Source organism: Episyrphus balteatus, chromosome 1 (assembly GCF_945859705.1).
Source record: "Episyrphus balteatus chromosome 1, idEpiBalt1.1, whole genome shotgun sequence".
Taxonomy (NCBI): domain Eukaryota; kingdom Metazoa; phylum Arthropoda; class Insecta; order Diptera; family Syrphidae; genus Episyrphus; species Episyrphus balteatus.
Genome location: NC_079134.1, coordinates 88,110,819 through 88,134,668, shown reverse-complemented (window position 1 = coordinate 88,134,668; position 23,850 = coordinate 88,110,819). Strand labels below are relative to the sequence as shown.

At 35.4% G+C, this 23,850-nt stretch overlaps 1 protein-coding gene across 5 annotated transcripts in view; it reads left to right on the top strand.

The window, feature by feature from the left end:
• LOC129906924 (transcription-associated protein 1) overlaps positions 1 to 23,850 on the top strand; it is a 366,133-nt gene that overhangs the window by 282,539 nt on the left and 59,744 nt on the right. For 4 of the 5 annotated variants that reach the window (XM_055982912.1, XM_055982911.1, XM_055982913.1 and 1 more), the window contains one exon: positions 3,801 to 4,439. The exons of the other annotated variant lie outside the window; for it this stretch is intronic. In XM_055982912.1, the coding sequence (XP_055838887.1) occupies positions 3,801 to 4,385 (585 nt within the window). In that variant the 3' untranslated portion in view covers positions 4,386 to 4,439. Of the gene's footprint in view, positions 1 to 3,800; positions 4,440 to 23,850 lie in introns of those variants that run through there. 5 annotated transcript variants of the gene reach the window in all.

The following is a 23,850-nucleotide window of genomic DNA, read 5'->3' as shown; positions in this document are numbered from 1 at the left end:
GGTTATTAGAGAAAATAAAACCGCTGAGTGCTATTAAATGAGAGGGTGGAAATTGAAGATAGGGGTGCAAAAGCCCCCTTTTTGGTTTTTTCAATATATCTCGTAAACCGAGCAAAATATGATATATTGATATATTTCGACATAAACCAAAAAAAAAACAGGGCAATAAGGAACTAAGACGTTCACGGGTTTTTATTGCAGGAATCGTTCAGTGGGTTATAAGAGAAGATAAAACCGTGGAGTGCTATTAAATGAGAGGGTGGAAATTGAATACAGGGGTCCCCTTTTTGGTTTTTTCAATATATCTCGTAAACCGAGCAAAATTTTGATATACTGCACTCAAAACTTTTTGTAAAGAATTGAATTTCCTATTAGAATAATGTTTTTTAAAAATTGAAAACAAAAGTTTCCATACCAAAACAGTCGAAAAAATTATAAAATAATATCAAAAAATTCGATTTTTTGAGTTTTTTTTTGCTTTTTTAGTGGTACATTTTTTTGGGTTGAGATAGAAATAAACATTGCTCTAAAGAAAAAAAAGAAGAATAAATTTCAAAATGCTGTGCTCACTAAATTTTTTCATTGAAAATTAACCGAAGTATGGCCATTTGAATCTATCTTTTTTTTCGCATTTTTAGTTTTACTCAAGTAAAACAGAAAGATTTTGAGGGGAATGTACGATAACCTAAGAACCGAGAATTGATATAGAGATTTTGTAGAGGGGTTAAATACAATCATTGTTGACTATGATAATACATAATGAATGCCACTCTTAGGTTAGAATATATTCCAAACCAATGGAAAGTAGCAGAAGTAATAATGGTCTTGAAACCTGGCAAACCATCACACGAAAAGAAATCATACTGACCCATTTCACTGCTTCCTGTAGTATCGAAGGTTTTTGAGAGAATATTTTTGCAGCGTCTTCAGCCAATAATAGAAGAAAAAGGTCTTATACCTGAACACCAGTTCGGTTTTAGAAGCAAGCACTCGACGATTGATCAAGTACATAGAATCACCGATGTCATTGAGAAAGCTCTTGAAGAAAAGAAAATTTGTTCAGCGGTCTTTTTAGATGTGTCTCAAGCTTTTGATAAAGTATGGCACGAGGGTCTCAAATTCAAGTTAAGACAAGTCCTACCTGAAGGACTCTTTACCTTTCTTAGAGAATATCTAGAGAACAGAATTTTCCGCATTAGGCACGGAAATGATTACTCAGACTTTAGGGAAATAGTGGCTGGGGTATCACAAGGTAGTGTTTTAGGTCCCATTCTGTACGTTCTATTCACACGCGATATACCTCAAACACAAAACACAATTGTAGCTACTTTTGCTGACGACACCGCAATACTTGCAGTAGGCAAAACAATTAACGAATCGACAAGTAAATTGCAAAATGCTCTTAACAATGTCAATGAATGGACACAAACATGACACAAATAGCGCTTAACGAATTTAAGTCAGTCCAAGTGGACTTTACGTATAAGAAAATAAATAGACTACCTGTTTTTATTAATACTACTCAGGTCCCGTTTGCAAATGAGACAAAATATCTCGGGATGACTCTCGACGTGAAATTAAAATGGAAACCGCATGTTAAAAATAAATGTGATCAGTTAAATATTGAATTAAGAGAAACGACTGGTTGCTCGGACAACATTCTAGACTTAGTATTGAAAACAAATTATTAGTTTACAAAAGTACTAAAGACTGTGGACATATGGTATTCAACTCTTGGATTGTACCCGCGATTCAAACTTAAATAGGTTACAAACCTTTGAAAATAAATTACTAAGATCATTTGTAAATGCGCGGTGGTATATAAGAAACGAAGATCTTCACAGGGATCTTGGAATTCCCACGGTTCGCGAAGAAATAAAAACTTTTGCCCAAAAGCATAGAAAACGGTTAGTCGAACATACTAATAGAACAATAATAGAAATTCTCGACGAGACAAACTTAGTACGACGTTTGCGAAGGACTAAACCTTCCGATTTGGTACAGTGAAATTTTTCAATCTAATTCCTTTATTTCAAAATATCGGCATTGATTAATATAAATTTAAAGCTTTATAGATTTTATTTGTTTAATTTCCTATAAAATACTTTTTTTTATAACAAAATTTGAACCATTACTTTGATGATTTAATTAAAAAAATAATGTTATTTAGCTATTTCTAAATATCATCAGTAGGAACTTTCACCGGAAAGTTACCTACAACACGTAACTTAACTTCGAGAAAGATAAATTGCTAGATAAGTTCCATCTGAACTTAGTTGCAATCGGGAGGAGGAGGTGGTTTTAGTGGTTAAGAGTCCCACATATCTATGAGCACGCGTTTTCCGGGCCTCATAGAATCTTTTGAAGATTTCAACACCAAGTTTCATGAGTGTAACAATTTTTTTTTTATTTGTTGATTTAATGAACTTTTTTACCTGTACTATTTATCATTTTTAAAACTTGTCCAGGGGGTCAATTCCCGATCTTTTAAACTGTGAAGTGATAAAAATAAAATCATTTAAATTTTCACAGCGTTTTTTTCTTTTTATAAAAGAAAAAGTTTACAAAATTGAAAATTAGAACGCATTGAATTCAACCAAAGGGGATTTTCATATGGCGTTTTCCTTCACTCTATTTGCGAGCATACGCCGGGTTTACTCCTTTTTTTGGAGAGAAAGAACACAAGACAGAAATTGTTTTTTTTTTGTTGTTGTTGTAAATCTGTGTGTGTAATAATTTGATTCCGTATTTTAAGAGAGTAGATTCTTGACTTTTCAGAAATAATACAACTACAGTTTGGGTAAACAATTAAAAGAAAATTGATGAAAACATCTTTTGTCTCTCTTGTTATCTGTAAACATGACCGAAGTGATAGCTGTCAATTTTGGCTTTGTTAAATTTAATAGCTCTTGAGTTAAAAAAAAAGCATCGTTTTCTTATAAAACCCCTCCCAAACCATTTCGTTTCTGCAAAATGGTAAAATGTGCTTCTACTGCACATGTGAGGAGGAGTCTTAAGTAAGTGTTCAAACGTGGGTATCTTAAGGCTTTCCCAAACCAATGAAAAATATACCAGAACGCTGACGTTCATTTGTTGTCAGTGCCGTTTTTACATTTTTGCTTCTGCAAAAAGTGGCCAATGTAGGAAATAAAACTAAAAATGTATTTTTTATCTGGCATACGGATTTTTTTTTTTTTGATGAAGTACACGGACTTAAACATTCTAAATATTGGTTTACAATTTTATTTTGGAAAAAGTTGTAAAAAGTGAAAAATATCAGAAAATACATTCATAATGGTTATTTTTGTTAATACCAAAAAACTTTGGTAGATAAACCTTTCGTATTTTTAAACAAGATTTTTAAATGTCAAACTCAATATGTGTGTGTGCACACACACTTATGTGTGTGTGCAAGCCCGTGTTATAAAAAGTGTAAATCTGACTTAAAATGTGGAGTAAATCCGGAGTACTCCGTAATACTAAAATTGCTCTGGAGTAAAATTTGTTAACACTTTTGTGGCGTGAAAGAACACAAAGCCTTCAAAAGTGCAAAAATATGAACTAAAAGACTTCTCTCATTGAAGTAAAGGAAACCGCTAAAATGAAACATACCAAAAATTGCAATGCGACTGTCATCTATTGCCAATGACTTAACCAATTGAGCCCCTGTAAAGACTTAACTAAGTTTTTTTTCATCTGTAAAAAGTTTGAATCTGTTTGAACATTTATAAGTGCAGTTTTAAAAATAACAACTTCAACATTTACATAACTATTTATTTATATTTTCTATTTGATTCTAGTTCACGCTTCAACTTTCACTTGCGTTCTTGTGTGAATATGCTTTCCATCTCACCCGTCTAAATGCTGATATGATGTACTTACACCAAGACTCTGGACTGATGAACATATCCTATTACAAATTTGACGTAGATGACGGAACTGGTGACTTAGATGCAAACCGGCCTGTTCCCTTCCGGCTTACTCCGAATATTACCGAGTTTGTAACCAAAATTGGAATCTCTGGACCGCTTTCGGCGTCTATAGTTGCGACTGCTCGTTGCTTTGTTCAGCCAAATTTTAAACTTACCTCCATACTACAAGCTATATTACTCGATGAAATAATAGGCGAACAAAAAAAAAGAATTAAGGATGAACGAACCATTTTCGATGCAAGTGGTGAGATTTCTCTAGAATCTGTTCAAAAAATTGATATGGAAAATATCATTAGAATAGTAACTAAAATAGTAGCTGCTGTTATGCTTCGTTTAAATGATGTTGCAAATTTTGAAAAAGGTGATTTGAGCAAAATAAATTCACTTCTACAATCCGCATCAAATCCTGATAATCTCTGTCGAATGGATCCAGCATGGCATCCATGGCTGTAAATTTAATAAAAGAACAGATTCCACGAGAAATAAAGTTATAATTTTAACTCTTAATATTAATACATCTTTTTATTTATATGTATAAATATTTTTTTTATTAGTTCGAATATTAATCCCTGCGAAAGTATAACTGTCGAAAGGTATATAACATTGGCGCAGCTATTGTTTTTTTTCTTTTTAAAAAAAAAAGAGGTTAAATTAAATTCAAAGTGCAACATACATCATTTGGAATACGAAACCACACTTGACAACGACTACGCGATTTATGTACGTATGTCAATCAGCCCTATCGGCAATCTCACATGAGAAATTTCCCCGGGAGTAGGTTTTCTCTCCCGGGAATTTTTCTCCTTATCGGGAATCTCCATCGGAATTTCGTTTTTGGGAAAGAAGTACAGCCAACTTAAAAAAACAAAAAAACCTTTGAACATATGTCTTCGAAAATTTTGACAGCTCTAATTTGATTGTATTTGGTACAAAAAGTAAAAAGTACAACAATTAAAATGTTTAATAGTTAGTATGAGTATATAAAATATATACATTTCGTTGATTTTTATTGTTTGCTTTTTATTTAATAAGTTTTTTTTATTACGTGCCAAACAGTATCACAAATTTCCCGGCGATTCAAGTTCTCTTTTTTTTTAAATTGACTAGTGCTTTTTGTGTGTTTCTTTAGATGGACATGGAATTAGCTGTTATTTTAATGAGAGTCACTAATTATTCCATTATTTGCCTGGAGTCTACGCCCACAGACATTAAAAATTTCAACTCTTCATCCGTGGTTTTTTAAGCTATGTTTTTTTGTTAAGGATGATAAATAAGCAAATACAATAAATTGCTGCAAATTAATACTCTATTTTGAAAGAAAAACACTTACATTTTAGCTTCAAAAGATCTGTTCCCTATCAAAGCAACGACAGAAATACTTCGGGGGAGAAACTTCATTCCCGATAGGTATTTTTGTAGGGGAATATTTTCCTAGGAAGTTTTTCCATGGGAAAAGTATTGTCGATACCGATTTTTCGAAATAGAGAAATTTTTCCAGGGAAACTTTATTGCCGATAGGGCTGAATAAGCAGGTAAGTATAATTTGTTATTATTTTTTGTTTTGTATCGTTTTCGTTTTTTTTTTTTCACTTTCTGAAAAACGATTTATTCTTATTTTTTTTAAATTTGCTTGAATACTACGGCCAATATAAACTAACTTTAGTTAATTTAGGTCAGCTTAAAACTTCAAGTTAGGGATACCTAAGCAAATTAAATATATCTACATACCCATTGACCTACTATATATGGACTGCTAGTCGTTTGACTTTTCCATACACAAATTGAAAAAAATTGATTCCACTTCTTTCTAGCTCTACTAGCGGTATAACTTTAGACGGTGAAAAGAGGAAATTTTTAACGAGTGACATCGGTTGTCGAAAAGTAGTGCTTTCTCTGTTTTTCTTTATTTGTTCCTTTCGCAACGTAAACAAACATGGCGGTGTGACTTTTTTCTTCTGTTTTTTTTTTTTTTTTATTTATCTCGTTTTAGTGGTGTAATACTTTAAATAAATTAATATTTTATGAACAAAATAATAAAAAAAAGTGTTTCAAAAACAATACAAAGTAATTTTTATATTTTTCGTTTCTTGATTTTTTATTTTTCAATTTGTGTTTACATTTTTTGATGAACAAAACAAACTACAAACATGGCGGTGTGGCTTTTTTTTGTGTGTTTTAGTTTAAATTATTTCGTTTTAGTGGTTAAGTGCTTAAAATATATAAATATAAAAAAAATTTGAATAATAATAGTCCGGTCAATTTAGACATCCGAGGTTACATTAATTCCCAGCAAGCTGAAAATTGGTAGGATTGTTGAAAACACCATCATAAATTAAATCTAAAAAGTCCTCATCGATCCGAGGCCTGGAAAAAAATTTACGGGGGTCAAAGGTCACAAAAACGGTAAGTCTTATCAAACAATTTTCAATGCAAGAATTGTAGACCAGATTATTATATATAAAAAGTGTCATGACACTTTTTTTCCTAAGACCCACCGTTTCTTAGGTATAACGATTCAAAAAGTTGAAGTTGAGTTGTAATCATCATAATCAGACCTACTCTGAAAAAGAACTCCTAACTGAAAAGTTCCTGAAATTTCATTATTTTTTTAGCTTGAATTTCGTTCTTCGATGGTTAAGAATATGGGAAAGCAAAAAAAAAAAATGGAAATTTTCGCTATTTTTCCGATTGGGGCCCTTGTCCCGAAACCATTTCCCTAGGAATTTTTGTTTAGAATATGTCTGAATATATATTCCCCTTAGACGAGAATATTTTTAAGAAAGTTGGCCACCTAGGTTTCTATAGATTTATTTTATACCACAGGTGTTTAAAATTTTTCATAAAATACTCTTTTCACATATTGCATCGAAAAACAGATTTCAAAATTTTTTTAAGGAAAATGTGCAATAGCTATGCAGTTTTTAAAGCCTTTATGTACTCATACAGTTATTGTAGAAAATGATAAAAAAAAATAAATAAATAAAATTCATCCATTCGTGGTGGTAGTGAACGAAAACATAAGATGATAAAATTTAAAATACACTGAACGAAAAAAAGCCATTATTTTATGAACTGGTTGCGATAGAACTTTTTTCTATATGTTTTTAGAACAGTCATAAGTGTAGCTATCAGCCGTTTTAGGGTTATCCATTCTCTATTGCACTTACTTACTTAGGGTGACCAGCGCCGTAAGGCGGCTACAATCCGCTGTGGATTTGGGCCTCAACCAACAAGCTTCGCCAGCTAGCTCTATCCTTAGCTCGCTGCTTCCAGTTGCGCACGCCAAGTTGATTGAGGTCCCCTTCCACTTGGTTGCGCCACCTCAGACGAGGTCTTCCTCTACTGCGCCGTCCCTCTGGGTTGGAGTCGAAAACTTTCCGGGCCGGAGCATTGTTGTCCATGCGCTCCACGTGACCTAGCCATCTCAGGCGCTGCACCTTCACTCTCTTGGCTAAGTTAGCGTCCTTGTACAACCCGTAAAGCTCGTTGTTATACCTTCTTCTCCAATCACCATCAATACACACGGGACCAAAAATCGCACGAAGAACTTTTCTCTCGAAACAATCCAAGATGTTTTCATCCGCCTTCGTTAAAGTCCATGCTTCTGCACCATATAGCAGGACTGGGATGATAAGGGTCTTGTATAGGGACACCTTAGTTGCTCGAGAGAGGGCTTTGCTGGTCAATTGCCTTCTCAAACCATAATAGCAGCGGTTGGCAAGAGTAGTTCCCCGTTTGATTTCAGCGCTGATGTTGTTGTCCGTGTTTATAGCGGAGCCTAGGTAGACGAAGTCCTTTACTACCTCGAAGTTATGGCTGTCGATGGTGACGTTTTGTCCAATGCGTCGGTGTTGTGTGTCCTTTTTTGACGACAGCATATACTTGGTTTTGCCCTCATTGACCCTTAAACCCATTTTTGCCGCTTCCGTTTCAATGCTTACAAAAGCGCCATTGACATCACGCTGAGTTCTTCCGATTATGTCAATATCGTCGGCATATGCAAGCAGCTGAACGGACTTCTGAAAGATGGTGCCTCTGGTGTTGACGTTTGAGTTCTGTATAATTCTTTCAAGAACGATGTTAAAAAAATCGCATGACAGTGCGTCGCCTTGTCTAAAACCTTTTTCGACATCAAACGCTTCGGTTAGGTCTTTACCGACTCTGACGGAGCAGCGTGCATTCTCCATCGTCATCCTGCACAGCCGGACGAGCTTTGCAGGGATGCCAAAACAAGACATAGCTCTATACAATTCATCTCTGTATATACTGTCATACGCGGCTTTAAAATCGATGAACAGGTGGTGGGTATCGATTTGTTGTTCCTGGGTTTTTTCCAAGATCTGCCGTAATGTGAATATTTGATCGATGGTGGACTTTCCTATTCTAAAGCCACACTGATAAGGACCTATCAGGTTGTTGACGAACGGCTTCAGACGTTCACATAGTACGGCAGAGAGGATCTTATATGCGATGTTAAGGAGGCTGATTCCTCTGTAGTTGGCGCAGGTTAGAGGGTCTCCTTTCTTAAGGATCGGGCACACGATGCTGAGATTCCATTCTATGGGCATGCTTTCCTCCGACCATATTCGGCAGATGAGCTGGTGCATGCTCCTAACCAGGTCATCTCCTGCTGCTTTAAATAGTTCGGCAGCAAGGCCATCAGCTCCAGCGGCTTTGTTTGACTTAAGCTTGGATATGACTGCCTTCACTTCTTCCAGGTCGGGGGGACGGAAATGTTGGCCTTCATCGTCGATATTGAATGGTGCAATCTGTCTTTGGGCGGGGTTGGCTTCGTCATCGCCATTGTAGAGATTGCAGAAGTGATCTTTCCATATTCTCAGCATCGCTTGTGTCTCTACTACGATGTTTCCCTGTTGGTCTTTACAGGCTTCAGTTCTAGGTTTATACCCCTGAGATGTTCTTTTTACCTTCTGGTAAAACTTACGAACTTCATTCCTGTTATAGCATCCCTCTATTTCCACGATCGCTTCTTTCTCGTGTTGCCTCTTTTTTCTCCTGAGAAGCCGATGTTCCTCTGTTCTTTTCCGCTTGTAGAGCTCATTGGCAGCTCTGGTCCTTCTGTGCAGCGCCGCTTTGTATGCTTTCTGTTTAGCTGCATGTGCTTGCCAGCATTCATCATCAAACCAGGGGTTTCGTTGTGGTGGCCTTGTGAAACCCAGCACTTCAGAGGCGGCATCTCTAATGGCTTCTTGGCAGTGCTGCCACTGGTTATCTATACTTGCTGCTGGCGGCGTAGGACTTCTTAAGAGGTTATTCGAGACGCGATCGGAATAGGACCTGGCAATCTCTGGCGATTGTAGTCGTCCGACGTTAAACTTCCTCACAGTATTTCCTTGTGTTGGCGATGGTCTGGAAATCCGCATCCGTACATTGGATACAACCAGGTAGTGGTCAGAGTCAATGTTGGCTCCTCGGAACGTTCGGACGTCCATAATACTGGAGGAATGTCTAGCGTCGATCGCAATATGGTCAATCTGGTTGACGGTTGATTGATCTGGAGATTTCCATGTCCCTTTATGAATCTTGAGATGCGGGAAACGCGTACTTGCTATGCCTGAATCCGTTATCGGATGTGTTGTCGTGCAGGCTATGCTTTCCGACTGTGCTTCCAAAGATATCTTCTCTTCCTAGCTTTGCATTAAAATCACCCAGGACAATTTTAATGTCGTAGCTTGGGATTTGCTCGTAGGTTTTTTCGAGGAGCTCGTAGAAATTATCTTTGGTGGTATCGTCTTTCTCTTCCGTGGGTGCGTGAGCACATATCAGGCTTATGTTGGTGAATTTAGCCTTTATGCGGATCGTGGTGAGGCGCTCGTTGACACAGTTAAAACTCAGGACGTTCTGCCTGAGTCTGCCTCCGATGATAAATCCACATCCAAATGTGCTCTGTTGCCGGTTGCAGTCGCCGTAGTAGATATCGTGGGTCTTCAATTTTCTCTTGCCCGGCCCTTCCCATCGCATTTCTTGGATGGCAGTTATATCTGCCCTATAGCAGTCGAGGGCCTCCGCTAGTTGTTCGGCTGCACGAGGTCTGTTAAGGGACCTAACATTCCACGTGCAGATTCGAAATTCGTTGTCCTTATTTCGTTTGCTAGGGTCGTCATCAGTAAATCCGTCCGTTTCCGAGGCTTCCATAACTACGTCGTTCCATAACTACATCCTACTTCTGGTCGGGCAGTTACCCCGACGGCAGAAGCCCCCAACCTGGAGGGCCAGGTCCTTTGATGACTCTAAGGACGAGAGGTTGGCTAAGCCGCTCCTTATAGACCTGTGCTCTGAATATGTCTGAGTAGCTCGTATAAGGTGTTCACCAAGTAGTTCGGCCTTACTGGAACTGGTGACGCTACCGTTGATTCTAAGAAAGAAGTCTTCCGCTGCCGTCATTTGTTGGAAGTGCCTTGGTGGGAACACTCCTTCGTTGGGGGGGTAATTAGTAGCAACAGCCTACTCCGCTTCGACTTGTCGACCATGGGAGGCCCTTCTGCGAAAACAAGTTTCGCGATCGCATAGCTCTAAGCTTCATAGTAGTAGTCACCGTAAGCCCATCCGCCACGACAAGGCTTACCCCCATGGATGGGTTCTCTATTGCACACCCTGTATATATTCAGACATATTCTAAACTAAAATTCCTAGGGAAATGGTTTCGGGACAAGGGCCAGAAACATAATAGCTAAGCAAACAAAAAAATGTTCTGTACTCCATTTGGAGAATAGAAAAGAAAAATAAAACAATTTAATTTAAAAAAATAAATAATCTTCCTAGTGTTATTTGTGAAAACTATTTTCTCTAAACAATCTACAACACAAACTCTTCGACACATCACAAAAAATTTCCACCATCAAAATACGTTGTTAATTATTTTGCTGTTTACTCGGAAAAGGTTGAAAAAAAAAAATCAAAAAAAAGATACAAAAACCACCACCAAAGTGCAGAGTATTTTTTTCTTTTTCATTCTTCTCAACTGGCCAGTGCCCATGTTCTGTAACTTAGGGGATAACTTTTCGCATCGTTAAAAAACCAAACCAAAAATCCCATCCATAACGACCCTGGAAAAAACTGGGTTTCTGTAAGTCGGTTGATTTACCCGAGACAAACCCGCACTGGTCATCAGACAGCAGTATTATTTTTCGCAGTCGGCCATCCAAAATCCGTTTAACGATCTTCATGGTGTGTGACATCAACTTAATCGATCGGTAGTTGTCGCAGTTTCGTGTGTCCCCCTTTCCTTTGTAGATTGGGAGAAGATAACTTTCTCTCCACTGATTTGGCATTTGGTCACCACTAATGAGTTTGGAGATGAGAATCGTGAGCCATTTACACCAAATGTCTCCCATCTTTTTCCAGAACTCAGAGGGTATTTCGTCTGGACCAATCGCTTTTCCTTTCTTGGAGTTTTTCACCGCCACGCTAACTTCTTCGACTGTAAGGTCGGGTACTTCTTCTTAATTAGATTCGGCTGTTGGAAAGTAATCCTGAGAAATTGCTCATTTAAGAGATCGTCACAATACTGTCGTCATTCACAAGTAGTAGGCCTTGAGTATAATTGATGAACTTTGATGAGCGAATTTCCTGAGCATTCCTTCTCATTTGAGCGGCAATTTTGAAGATTGCTGCACCTCTGTTCAGCTTAGCATGTCGCAGTTCCTGGAGAGCCTGGTTTGCATCAGCACCTGGATCAGATATTTCCCCACCAAGCAAGTTCTTTGCAGAGAGTCCCACATATTTTGTACTCTGCACTCTTCGTTTTGTAGCCTGCTGATGGTTTCGCACAGATAATTTCTTATAACAGAGATGAATGCATCGCCTTTTTCTTTGTCCAGGTTGTACCACTTAATTCCCCCGATAACCTCTCTTTGTTTGTTTGCAGCATTCGTCTCCATAAAAAATTCTATCAGTAGGAGACGGTGTTGCTGGGCGATCGCTTCTCTTAATATCACTTTGCAGTCTTTCAATAGCGGCTTCATAAAACTAGATACAAGATGGTAGTCGATTCTGTGTTTCATTTCCACCGCTGCTATAAGGAAAATTGTATTCAACACTGTAAGACCATGTGACCTGCACATGCTTCGAATTTCTTCACCAGGAGGGTTTCTAGCTCCGAATCCAAAGCCTCCATGACACTCCTCATAGTGTTCGTTGCCGTTCCCTACATGCCCATTTAAATCTCCACCCACAAACAAAAGCTCTTTCTTTGGGATGCCTTTAAGTCTAGGTTGTGGAAGTCTAGCCAGAATGCATCCTTTTCCACCTGCTCACATCCAATTTGGGGAGCATATGCACTGACTATATTCCACACCTTTCCTTCCGTCACCAGTTTTAGAGACATCAATCGGTCACTGGACTTCGAAATAGCCAAAACGGAATCCGTATAGCTCTGACTAGATTATTTCTAATCGGTCCAGGATCAGTATTGTGTGTAACAGCAGTACTGCCTGGCGGGGTAGTGTTGTTCGTGATAGCAATGCATCTTCTTCCATAATGCTCGAAATTTTGATGAAAATCTCGCGAAAACGTTTTTCGGAAATTGCCGACACTGCCATGCTCCTGTTTTTGTAATGTGATCGTCTTTTACTACGCCGGTGATCTCCAGTCGCCTAACCCAAGGAATTGCATGCACGCTTAATGAAAAGCTCTTAGATCTTGTTGTGTGTCGCTAGGCTCACCTTGATGTTATTTGGCCTAGATGTGACCTGTGCTCTGAATATGTCGCAGTAGCTCACATAAGGGGTTCACCAAGTAGTTCGGCCTAACTGGAACTGGTGACGCTACCGTTGATTCTATAAATGAATTCTTCCGCTACCGTCAATTGTTGTTAGTGCCTTGGTGGGAACACACTCCTTCGTTGGGGGGGTAAATAGCAGCAACAGCCTACTCCGCTTCGACCTGCGAAAACAAGTTTCGCGAGCGCATAGCTCTTAGTTTCATAGTAGTAGTCACCGTAAGCCCACCCGCCACGACAAGGCTTACCCCCATGGATGGGGGTAAATTGAAAAACAAAACAAACAATTGAAAGAAAATACAAAATAAAGTGTTTTTTTTTTTTTGGCAAAAAAAGGTACAGAAATGTTTTGCAGTGTTGCTATTATCGGAAGCCCATGAACGTAGAAATAGAATGCGCATTCAACGCCGTAATCTTCTCGATACGACAAATCCGTTTGAAATGCGTGAAGAACGGTTTAGGGAACTCTTGCGACGCACTCGTGATGCAGCACAAATTCTTTTAATAGAAATGAGTCCTCACATGCATCAAGGACAAAGAAAAACTTTCATACCGATACCCATCCCTCTTTGTGCTGCCTTGCAATATACGCATCGTGGGGGTCATGACCCCCTCAAAACCTCAGATGAAAAACAGAAAATTATAAGACAAAAAGGTGGAAACGAGCTTTTTGGTATAAATTATAATAAGAAGAGTTTCTTTATTGTATGACTATGCTTTAGGGAATGATTCATGGGCATATTAGCAAGAAGTCGTTTTTAGTTGTATTGTAAGTACATATGATGAGGCCATGAAAAAAAATTTTCGATTACTTACACATTTTTTTAATGAAAACTTTTAAAAGCTGAAAAATCATACAATTTTCCATGATATTATAACTATGACATGATTACATGTATTCCGATCCACGAACGCTATATCATAACCAACGATTTAACGATCCAATTAACGATTTAACGATATTTTTTATTGAACAGTTATTATATACATTTATATACAATTTGCTTAAAGCTAGTTATCTAAAAATTTACATTGATTATATTAGTATTATGTTGGCTCAAAAGGGGCCTAACGTTTTAACATTGTTTTTTTTATAAGCTAGATTTACAGTTAATTGTAATTGTGTTTGTTTTAAATATTAATTCTGCTGGCAGCTTCTTAACTCAGGTCCGGTTGTCATTGTGAAGGTTGGATTAGGGAGGGGGTGAGGCTTTCAGCCACGATAGTGAGCTGATCCAGGATCAGCGTAGAAGGGGATGTTCTCTTCGTCGTTGGTTGATATCAAATCCCCATCCAAAAGTTGTTTAGCTTCTAGGTACCGCTGGACTATATCATAACCAGGGCCCGGATTTTTATGCAAATGCATATTTTTTTTTGGACAGGCTTAGAAACAAATGCATCAGATAGTTTTTCGAATCAAGAGATTTGCTTTAAAGTGACATTCAATCGTTAGCGCATATTTTTGCATAAATAAATTACCCCATGGATGGGGGTAAATTGAAAAACAAAACAAACAATTGAAAGAAAATACAAAATAAAGTGTTTTTTTTTTTTGGCAAAAAAAGGTACAGAAATGTTTTGCAGTGTTGCTATTATCGGAAGCCCATGAACGTAGAAATAGAATGCGCATTCAACGCCGTAATCTTCTCGATACGACAAATCCGTTTGAAATGCGTGAAGAACGGTTTAGGGAACTCTTGCGACGCACTCGTGATGCAGCACAAATTCTTTTAATAGAAATGAGTCCTCACATGCATCAAGGACAAAGAAAAACTTTCATACCGATACCCATCCCTCTTTGTGCTGCCTTGCAATATACGCATCGTGGGGGTCATGACCCCCTCAAAACCTCAGATGAAAAACAGAAAATTATAAGACAAAAAGGTGGAAACGAGCTTTTTGGTATAAATTATAATAAGAAGAGTTTCTTTATTGTATGACTATGCTTTAGGGAATGATTCATGGGCATATTAGCAAGAAGTCGTTTTTAGTTGTATTGTAAGTACATATGATGAGGCCATGAAAAAAAATTTTCGATTACTTACACATTTTTTTAATGAAAACTTTTAAAAGCTGAAAAATCATACAATTTTCCATGATATTATAACTATGACATGATTACATGTATTCCGATCCACGAACGCTATATCATAACCAACGATTTAACGATCCAATTAACGATTTAACGATATTTTTTATTGAACAGTTATTATATACATTTATATACAATTTGCTTAAAGCTAGTTATCTAAAAATTTACATTGATTATATTAGTATTATGTTGGCTCAAAAGGGGCCTAACGTTTTAACATTGTTTTTTTTATAAGCTAGATTTACAGTTAATTGTGATTGTGTTTGTTTTAAATATTAATTCTGCTGGCAGCTTCTTAACTCAGGTCCGGTTGTCATTGTGAAGGTTGGATTAGGGAGGGGGTGAGGCTTTCAGCCACGATAGTGAGCTGATCCAGGATCAGCGTAGAAGGGGATGTTCTCTTCGTCGTTGGTTGATATCAAATCCCCATCCAAAAGTTGTTTAGCTTCTAGGTACCGCTGGACTATATCATAACCAGGGCCCGGATTTTTATGCAAATGCATATTTTTTTTTGGACAGGCTTAGAAACAAATGCATCAGATAGTTTTTCGAATCAAGAGATTTGCTTTAAAGTGACATTCAATCGTTAGCGCATATTTTTGCATATTCTGGCTTAGTGACCATATTTTCACAATAAATGCATATTTTTCGAGCATATTTTAAGAAAAATAAATTTTAAGGACCTTAAACTAATTTCTCCGATAAAACATTTCTATCTTCATCTGGAAAAGAATACTGTTGAGAACTTGGCAGCACTAAACACAATTCCAGCTAACTTTCATAAGTTTAAACTATGGGTTTATCAGTGAGACTATAGTAAAACTAGAGGGTAGGAACTCGCTTAGTAAATAGTAAACAAGTAAGTTTGATGAAGGAAGCAATTTCGAAAATAAATGCAGTAGAGTCTTCAATGGGTCAGTCATTTTGTAACAAAATAGAAAATGTTCTTAAAAAAAACGAAGGATACATAAAAATGAAGAATTTCTCCGACCTAAATAAAAATGAAGAGTGCCTGGATAGTCAATATTCTATAAATCAGATTAGCTCTTTAACAAATGCTCCACTAACGTCTGTGGACTTGGAGAGGTCATTTTTCATGTATAAAAGTTTATTAAAACCAAATCCCAAAGGTTTAGTTTTGAAAACTTCAGGAAGCATTTCATGATTCATGCTAACAAAACCTTTTTACGAAACTAATGTACTAAGATATTATATAAATGATATATGAATTTAATGTTAGTTTTATTTACTATTTGCTGTGAAAACTTTCCATTAATAAAAGACTGAATTATTTTTTATTTTATTTAAATTTTTGTTTTTGTTTACTTTTGTATTGTACTGAGTATTTTTGCTGCATATTTTGGATTTGTTAAGGCATATTTTAGATTTTTGATGGCATATGTAATAATTTTAAGCGCATATTTTAGGCGCATGTTTGTGTTTTCTAAGGCATAAAAATCCGGGCCCTAATCATAACTAATCGCAATAACTTAATTTGATATTTTGGTTTAAGAAGATATATACGCTTTTCTTTGTAACAAATCTGTGTGGAGGAAATTTATTTCATCGTAAACATACTGCAAAGTCATAGCAATTCTAAAATGGTGTCCGTCTTGAATAAAAGAAACCATGTTCGGAGATTAAGAAGAACCGAGCCTCATGAGCTTATGGTCTAAAAAAAACGTGGGAAAGTATTAAAAGTTTAAACTTCCCCCAAAGTGATTTTACAAAGTTAAGAAAGAAAAATCTGATTTCGATCTCTCAAGATTGGTCCTGATATAGAGGTGGTGTCGAAGTGTCTTTTTTAAGATTTCCTCCCGTAAAAAAAAAAAAGAAAATCCTTAACATACCTATATATTTTTTAATTTGTACATTTTTTTTCTTTTTAAAGCTAACTTTTGCTTTCAGAGATCACATTTCTTAAAATGCGTATTAAAAATAATTATAATTATACTAATTTTACTCGGTACTTTTTTATAGAAAAAAATATTTATGGTTTGATGTTTCCGCAAAAAAATAATGATGCTGAAAATATCACTCTTGGAAACATCGATGTAATCGTACCAGGCAAGTTCTACCCAAAACATGCATGTGGAAGAAAAACATTTCTGAATTATTTTCGTACTTTTAGTATAGTTGAACCATAAATTAAAGTACCTTCAACGTAAGAATTTTGTAAAAATATAGGTTATTTTCTCCAAACCGGTCCCTGCGATTTTGATAAAAACATTAAACTGCAATCGCAATGTAAAATATAGTATGGTCAACGTTGATTCAATTTTGAAAAAACGAAAAATCATTCCGAAAAACAGTTTAATCAAAGTGTTTCTGTTTATTTTAACTAGGTTCAAGATTCACACAGTGTAGAACGGTTATTAACTTCTAAATTTGTTTAAAATGACACCCTCATTAACTTCAACTGATTTTTTTTAAACAAAAGCTTTGATTGTACTAATTAAAAATTAAATATAGAAAAATTAATTTTTTGGATTAAGAAAAATATAAACATATATTTTTAAATATCAATTTTTCGAAAACGGGACATATATTTCAAGTCTTAGTTTTAGGTCGTGTGTGAATTTGGTTAAATTTTTAGCCGAGGATAAGTTTTTGACATTTGTATCTATGTCTGTTGAATAAAGAATTTATCTTAGCTTTATTTAGTTGTGAGAATTGGGAAACATTTTTGAAGTGGCTAAATACTTTCTTAGTTGCAAAACAAAGGAATTAATGGTGTATGAAACATTTATAAATACACTAGCCCAAAAAATTAAGGGAACAAAAAAAAATCGTGATTTTTTTAGTGATTTTCGATAGGCTGTATCTCAGTGAAAAATGATCGCATCATGACAAAATAAAAAGAATGTAAAAGCTATATTCTTCTTGTTTTAGGATTAAATGTTAAAATATTTTCTTTCTAACGGTAAAATAGCTAAATCGTTGAAACTGTTAAAAAACAAAAATTTTCAAATTTTTGTTTGTTTTTACTTTTCTCTTAAGGAAGTTGGAAATTTTTTTCTGATAAAATGATTATTATTTTTAGAAAGGCTATTTATTTGGCTTTAAGATTAATTTTGTTTCAAACTTCTACGATTTTTTTTAATTGCAATATCAGTCATCAAACCAAAAACCATACTTTTGACTTTGACTATCAATATCTCAACAACGGATCACTGTACAGAATATTCAACGACACATTTAAAAACTTCATTCAATTCTCTACAAAAAAATTAAGTTTGCTTTGTTAAACAAATTGTTTTCTTATTTTTTAGATTAATTTAGAAAAGCTATCAAAATAGGCATTTTTACGGTTTTATAGAAAATTTACCGCTATTTAATTTCTATTGGTGATAAGATTAAACTGAGGCTTAATTATTGAAGCTTAATATACCTGAAATTAATATGCAAAGTTTCAGACTTATTCATCAAGCAGTTTTTCTGTTGTGAGGGTTTGAATTTTCGAGATGAAGTTAAACACCATATTTCTGCAGGTCTGAATAACTTACTTCTTGGAACTTTTTTATGAGCAAAATCAAATTCTTTTTGAGTTAATTTGAACATTTTATTTTCTTCTTCGGTGACTCTTCTTCCCTTTCACTATTCTCACTATCCCCAGTGAAATCTCCCAACAAACACAAAACTTCATTTCGGAGTGAGCTGATCTCATCAACTTCCTCCTCGGCTTCCTAGCTAACCTACCTATACAGTATACACCATTCAATCTTAGTTACAATCTTAATGTACTCAGAAGATTTTGGATTCTTCGGAGGTACTTTAAGAAGGTCCCTAATCTCCTCTATATTCGCCTTAACAGCATCGCGATCCTCTTCGTAAGTGAAGGGATAAACTTGACTAACTTCCATCGAGTTCCTCTTAACGAGTAACCTCGATGAACTTAATGCCTTACGCATCTCTTCGACCGTCCCTACTTTCAAACCTCTGACCTTCATCTCGTAGGCCAGTTCATCTTGAGCTAAGCGTCCTATATTCATATTGAATTTTAGTAAAAAATATTTAAAAAAAGTTCAAAAAAAAATATAAAAAAAAATGGTAACCCTGCATTTTCTCAAACCAAAAAAACTTGTTGTTAACGATAGGTTGGAATATTCTGTTAACCAGAATCCAATCCACAAATTTAAATCTCCAAAAACCAAAAAAAAATTTTTTAAAAAATTAAAACCGAAATTAAAGATAGTTGGCAACCCTACGAATCAAATTATTTATTGACCAATAAAATTAATTAATGAATTATAATTTAAAAAAAATTTATTGAAAGTCTATACCTTAATCAAAAAAAAAATTTTTCACCTACAGCACGTAGGTTGGTCACCCCTGACTATTTTCACTCAAATGTATTAATAAAGAGTGAAAACGAAAACCACTCAAAACAACTATCAAACAAAACTATGATGACGACTAAATGAGTGGGAGAGCAAAGCACAAAAAATGTGATCAACCACCAAATGCAATTTAAGAGAACAAAAAAAATATTAAAACCGGTAAAATATGAATGACGCGAAATAAATGTATGTGAATATGAATGTAATTAAAAATATGTTGTGATAGGTTATAAATGATAAAATAAGGTTAAATGAATAAGAATTTAAATAATATAAATAGCAATGTAAATGAAATAAACAAAAAAATTATACTTGCTGTTACCCAGCTACCTGTCCGCTGTCTCTTTGTATTGTATTGTTTTGTATGTATAATAATTCTGTGTTGTATGTGTACCTTCTTGTACTTTTTCCCACAAAGCACCTTCAATTTCCTTTCCCAATGAATTTTTATCACCCCAAATTATCTGCCTAATAAAAAAGAAACGCAGTTAATTCTTTATAATATATTAAAAAAGAAAAAACAATCACGACACAATCGCCAAACCAAAAACACAAATTCTTCCACCAGCTTTTCCATACACGTTGGGTGCCAATTGTTGCACTTTTTCGGGAGTTATTTATCAAAATTTTAATTACAATTATTTATGTCTTATATTAATTAAATTATTTGTATCCAGAGGCGGATTTACAAATTTTCATGATATAGGCTCTTCAGTTTTTGCCGCCCTTGCCCTTATATAGAGCCAGCTCTTAAAATCTTCAAGTAAACTAACAAAAGTGGTTTATTTCGTGCTTTTTATTTCAATGAGTTTGAGTTATGCATTAAAATGATGGTTTGCACGAAAATCAGGAGACACTTCGTCACCACAGCTGTGCACAGGTTTGTTCTTAAAATTGTTGCGGTAAATTTTACCACAACAAGTTTCAACGACCCATTCCTTTTAATATTAACCTTTTCTTTTCAAATCGTTTTTAATTGGTGCTCCAAAATATTCAAAGAGGTTTTAAGAGACCTGGGCCATAAGCCAGAAGCTTACTCTCTGAGTATTTTGGAAATGCAACCCAAACAGGTTTTATAAATAATGGTGTAAATGGTGGTTAACACCTATCCATATACAATTGTTGGACAGGTGGTCCGATTAATTAATACATATCTATGATATTGGGACAGGCGGTCCCATAAACAAACACACCATAATATTTGGACGGGCGGGCGGTCCAATAAACATACAAATAACTATAATTGGAGTTTGTGTGAGAGATGAGTCACACAGGATTTAAAAAGGCATGAAGTATTTACCCATGTCCAACGAAGGTGTGAATTATAATACACCCAACCTAAATTTAGTATGGCTGAGTGCCCACCCTAATGTGTCGTCGACATAAAAGAAAAATCACCCGGTTGATGAAGGTCTACGGGCTTAGAGTAGATTTGAAAGAAAATCCATCAGATTCTATCTCACCATTTTAGAAGGAAAATGGTGTAGATTCCGTTCGACGAAAATACTCTTTCTCCAAATTATTAGTTTGGGCCGGTTTGGGCTGGGGACTTTGCGAGTTTTATAAAATAGTGTTTCGCTAACTTTTTTTATATTGGAATTGACGGAAAAGGGTTGAATGCATCCACTGAGCTATTGGTGATCACGTTCACCAACGCACGGGATCGCGTGCGATGGTTGTTTCTAGCTGGACGCAAAATCTCAGCCAATGGGCGAGATGTTGCTGAATGTCCGAAAGAGAACACCACCACGCAAAAAGATCTGAGTAGGATGGCTATATGTCGTAACCTCATGGACGAGCTTCACCCGCCATTTTTATGATCACTTTTGAAAAGCCCACCAAACGAGTGAGAACATAAAAAGTTAGCCAAAAATTATTTTGCGATAGTTTTGTTTTATTTTACATTCATCTTTTTTTTACATTTATTGATTCAACAATAATTGACCCACGGCCATACTTTAAAAATTGTATATTTTAACTTGTTTTTTTTTTTTTTTGAAAAAATTCTAAGTTTTTATCCTGGTTATCCAAGGTTTCTTAGATATTAAAAGAATTAAAATTTAAATACTTTATCTTTCATTTATTTGAATACATTATTTTCAGTGTACGGTTTGGTAAACTACCTCAAAAGTTTCCTGGCGCCCATTTAATTTTTTTGTAGGTACGACCCTGAATTGGTTTTTTTTTTCTTAATTAATCTAAATCTATTTTGATAGACTTTTTTATTAAGTATAAAAAAGTACTATACTTGATAAAAAGGTCTCCAATAAAAAAATCGAACCCACCCCAAATCTGAGCTAAAAGTGGCAGCACTTTTCTTGCTGTCAGTTGTCTAATTTCATTTTTTTTATCGAACTGTCATTTTCATTTCATTGATCATACTTTTTGCACGCGGTTCGTGCTTTGCTATTTTTTTTTTATTTTATTAAAAGTGTATCGCAATCGTTTTGTTTGATTTGTTTGGATTCGAAAATCTAAACAAATCATAGTTTAAAGTAATTCGCGTTCGGTAAAAAAAGAAAATTTCACAACAATTGGGTAAAATCACAATGTCGCATCATTAAAATCACTGGTTTCCCGGTTAAACGGATAATTCCGAAAACATCCCGAATTACTTTGGAAAAATTACATAATCTCTACACTTTAAGAATGAGTCGCTGCTGTACGATTGTGTTTTTTTTTGTCTTCTAATCACGTATTGCTTTGGCAAAATCTTCGGTAGTCGGGAAAAAAATAAATCATGGAACGTGTCGTTTAAAGCACGGGTTGGCCACTAAAACCAAGGGTAGGGTTAGTTCGGTTAAATTAATGATTTGGTTACCTCCCTAAAATCACGAGATTCCTCTTTAAAAGTCACGGTTTCCACCCAAATCTTTGCTGTATTTTCGCCAGTAAAACACGGATAGCTTTTGTAAATCGCTGGTTTTTTTGTACAACCATGAGTTTCCCAAGTAAAATCACCTCAACTTTTTCAAATATGTACAAGTACATATATGATAGTCCTTCTTATTCTCATGTGAAAACTCCTAAGGAACGTGATTATTAAAAAAACACGAAGGTTAAAATATGGTTTGTTGCGTGTATTTGTTCTATTTTTTAGCGTATTTTTTTAGATTTTCATAAAAAAAAATTGAAATCACGGTTTAAAATCACACAAAAAAAATTACAAAATTATATATAAACTAGCCAGTTCGTAGCCTCCAACCAGTAGTTGGACTGGCATGTATGGGTTGTTAGTTGGAAAAGGGGAATGCATTCACCCCATCCCTATTACGTAAGTCGTTTGTACTAAAACGAAACAAAAAACGACTCGCTCTGGACGATAAAATTGATGCTGAAGTAAAACAATTATCATGTCATAGGAAAGAGGGACAAAGAGCGCACCGATGCGACGAATGTTTTAAACGCGAATGACTTAAATTTGACAGATAAAAACAAGAACACGATATCAAAAGAGAATGTAAGAAAAAAAGTGCAACAAGTACAGTGGCGTAGCTAGCCCTTTGGGGGCCCTGTATCCAAATTTTTTTTGGGGGCCCTCTCCATCTCCTAGACTTGGACACAGCCTTAAGCCTTAACAACATTGGCTCAAAAGAGAAAATTTTCAAAAGCATTTTTGTATAGTTTTCCGGGCTGTTTTGCAGAAATTTAAAGTTACCCAGACCCAAATGGTTTAAGCATTCCATTTGGGTCTCGATTTTGAAGCATGATTTTTTTTTTCTACAAAATCGGGAATGTAAGCGATTCATCTCTGTCTAAGTTACTTCAAAATCAGCAAAAAGAATTTTAAAATTTTGCGTTTTTTCTTATTTTGAAAGCTTACTTTTATTTATAAAACCTTAAATATTTCAAAAAGAGTTGAGCTACCTACAAAATGTGGATTTGCACCGTGAAAGCTATTATTAACAACAAAAAAAATAAAAACAGCAGGTATTTTTAAAAAACTTTCCACTGGCCGAGCAAACTGGAAGTGCATTTTTTAAACTTAAAATTGAAATATGAAATTAACCATAGGATCTACCAAATTAATTTTTGGACAAGAAATTAGCAATTAACTAGCTTCAATATCCGAGATTAGTTTTTTTTTTTATCCACTCACAAAGGATCCACCAAATTAAGGGACATAATAATTTAGCAAGTTCTTTGATGGAATACTTTTAAGAACATTTTTAAAGCAACTTGTTCCTCGTAGAAACAACTGGAGAGTATTTATTCTACTTTTCTACCAGTTTTGTTGATCCTTGTTGTATTTCATCATTTAAAAACGGAAACAGTTTATCTGGTCCTAAGGTCCATACTATTCAGACCATGTAGCATGAAGGCTCTAAAATCCTTGTTTAATTTAACTCATCGAAATATCCCAGGCGGCAACTGTAAACGTTGACTTCAAAGCACGATTCCGGATTTAAAATTCTTACTTAATTACTTCTGCCAACTCATCAAAAAAGCGTTTCGTTATTTTCCTTTTTTTTTTTTTATAATAAGCGCGCACTAAAGGGATTAATGTACCCTTAATATGGTGAACACAGTACGAGCATTAGGAAAATAGGGAGGGGTTTGAAAGGAGATACCGATGAACATTAGTTTTGAAGTTCTGAGTTCTGAAATGGGATGGGAAAACAGAGGCGGGTAACGCGTTCCACATTCGTGTAGTGCGGCTGCTTTTATTTTTGAAAACCTTCAAACAGTGCTAATCCGCAACTTTACCACCGATTTCAGAAGATAAAAGTTGCTGAACCACGGATT